We start from the raw sequence: 972 nt of genomic DNA, 5'->3' as shown, positions 1-972 counted from the left end.
CCCCCCCCCCCCCACTTGGGGCCTGGGCGCACTGGGTTGGGAGTGGAGGGCACTGGGTTGGGGCTGGCTATTGATGTTTACAGATGGTTCCTGGTGCAAAAAGGGTGGAGAACAACCGATTCAAATCTCAGCCTGGTGCAGCATTTCATCCCTCATCTCGGACCGGGGGGGGGGGCATCACGGGGCTGCATAATGGCCCGCGAGCGATGCCACTTTTGGGTGCCACCAGCAGGAGGGGCTGGAAAAGACCTCTTGGCTTGCTCCGGAGGTGGGAGACAAGCTCGGCCCTGGGCAGAGCTGGGAGCGCACACAGCTTCTCAGCCCGAGCCAGACCCCCCATGCAGGCAGAGCTGGGCAGTCCCGCTCGTCCGCACTGGTATTCGTGAACAGTGCCCTCCCCTGTGCCCCCAACCCGGATCCCGGCGGGCAGCGGGAGGGAGGCCGCAGGACTGGGATGTATGTTTTATTTTGGAGCAGTGACTGTGATGTCTGGAAATAACAAGCGCTTGGATTTGCCAAGATCCAGGCGCTGGATCCCTGCGGGGGGGAAGGGGCTGCTGCACCGCTTCTCTCCTGGGCCGGGCCGGGCCGGGCCGGGCGCCGCATTAACATGCCGCTCCACGTGTTGCTAGTGGCGGGCGCTACAGGTTCCCCACCTGCGGGCGGAGCACGTCCCCGTCACTCCGCTCTGTGACAGGCCGGGCCCGGCTCTGATAGGAGCCGAGCGGAGCAATTCCCAAGGCAACCCAAGCTCGACCCCCTCGCCAAGCCCGCCCCGCCCCGCGCCCGCCAGCCGCCGCGAGAGCCCGTGTGTAAACTCGACGTGTCCGGCCAGGCGCGCGGCGGCACCATGCTGGACCCGTCCTCCAGCGAGGAGGAGTCGGACGAGGTGCTGGAAGAGGAGAGGCGGGACGTGCTGGTGGTGGCCGCGGGCTGCGGCGCCGGCTCGCAGCGCGCCCCGCCGGCTCCTGC

General features: G+C 67.6%; 1 protein-coding gene across 1 annotated transcript in view; it reads left to right on the top strand.

The window, feature by feature from the left end:
* The first annotated feature begins 834 nt into the window (after window positions 1-834).
* The window catches only part of CADPS2 (calcium dependent secretion activator 2), a 794,189-nt gene continuing 794,051 nt past the window's right edge, over window positions 835-972 (top strand). Inside the window, exon 1 of the mRNA XM_019509247.1 lies at window positions 835-970. Within this exon, the coding sequence (XP_019364792.1) occupies window positions 851-970 (120 nt within the window). The 5' untranslated portion in view covers window positions 835-850. The remainder of the gene's footprint in view (window positions 971-972) is intronic.

The sequence above is a fragment of the Gavialis gangeticus genome, unplaced genomic scaffold (assembly GCF_001723915.1).
Source record: "Gavialis gangeticus isolate Ggan-Ray unplaced genomic scaffold, GavGan_comp1, whole genome shotgun sequence".
NCBI classification, from domain to species: domain Eukaryota; kingdom Metazoa; phylum Chordata; order Crocodylia; family Gavialidae; genus Gavialis; species Gavialis gangeticus.
The sequence above is the reverse complement of the archived record's forward strand: the minus strand, read 5'-3'. Positions and strand labels throughout refer to the sequence as shown.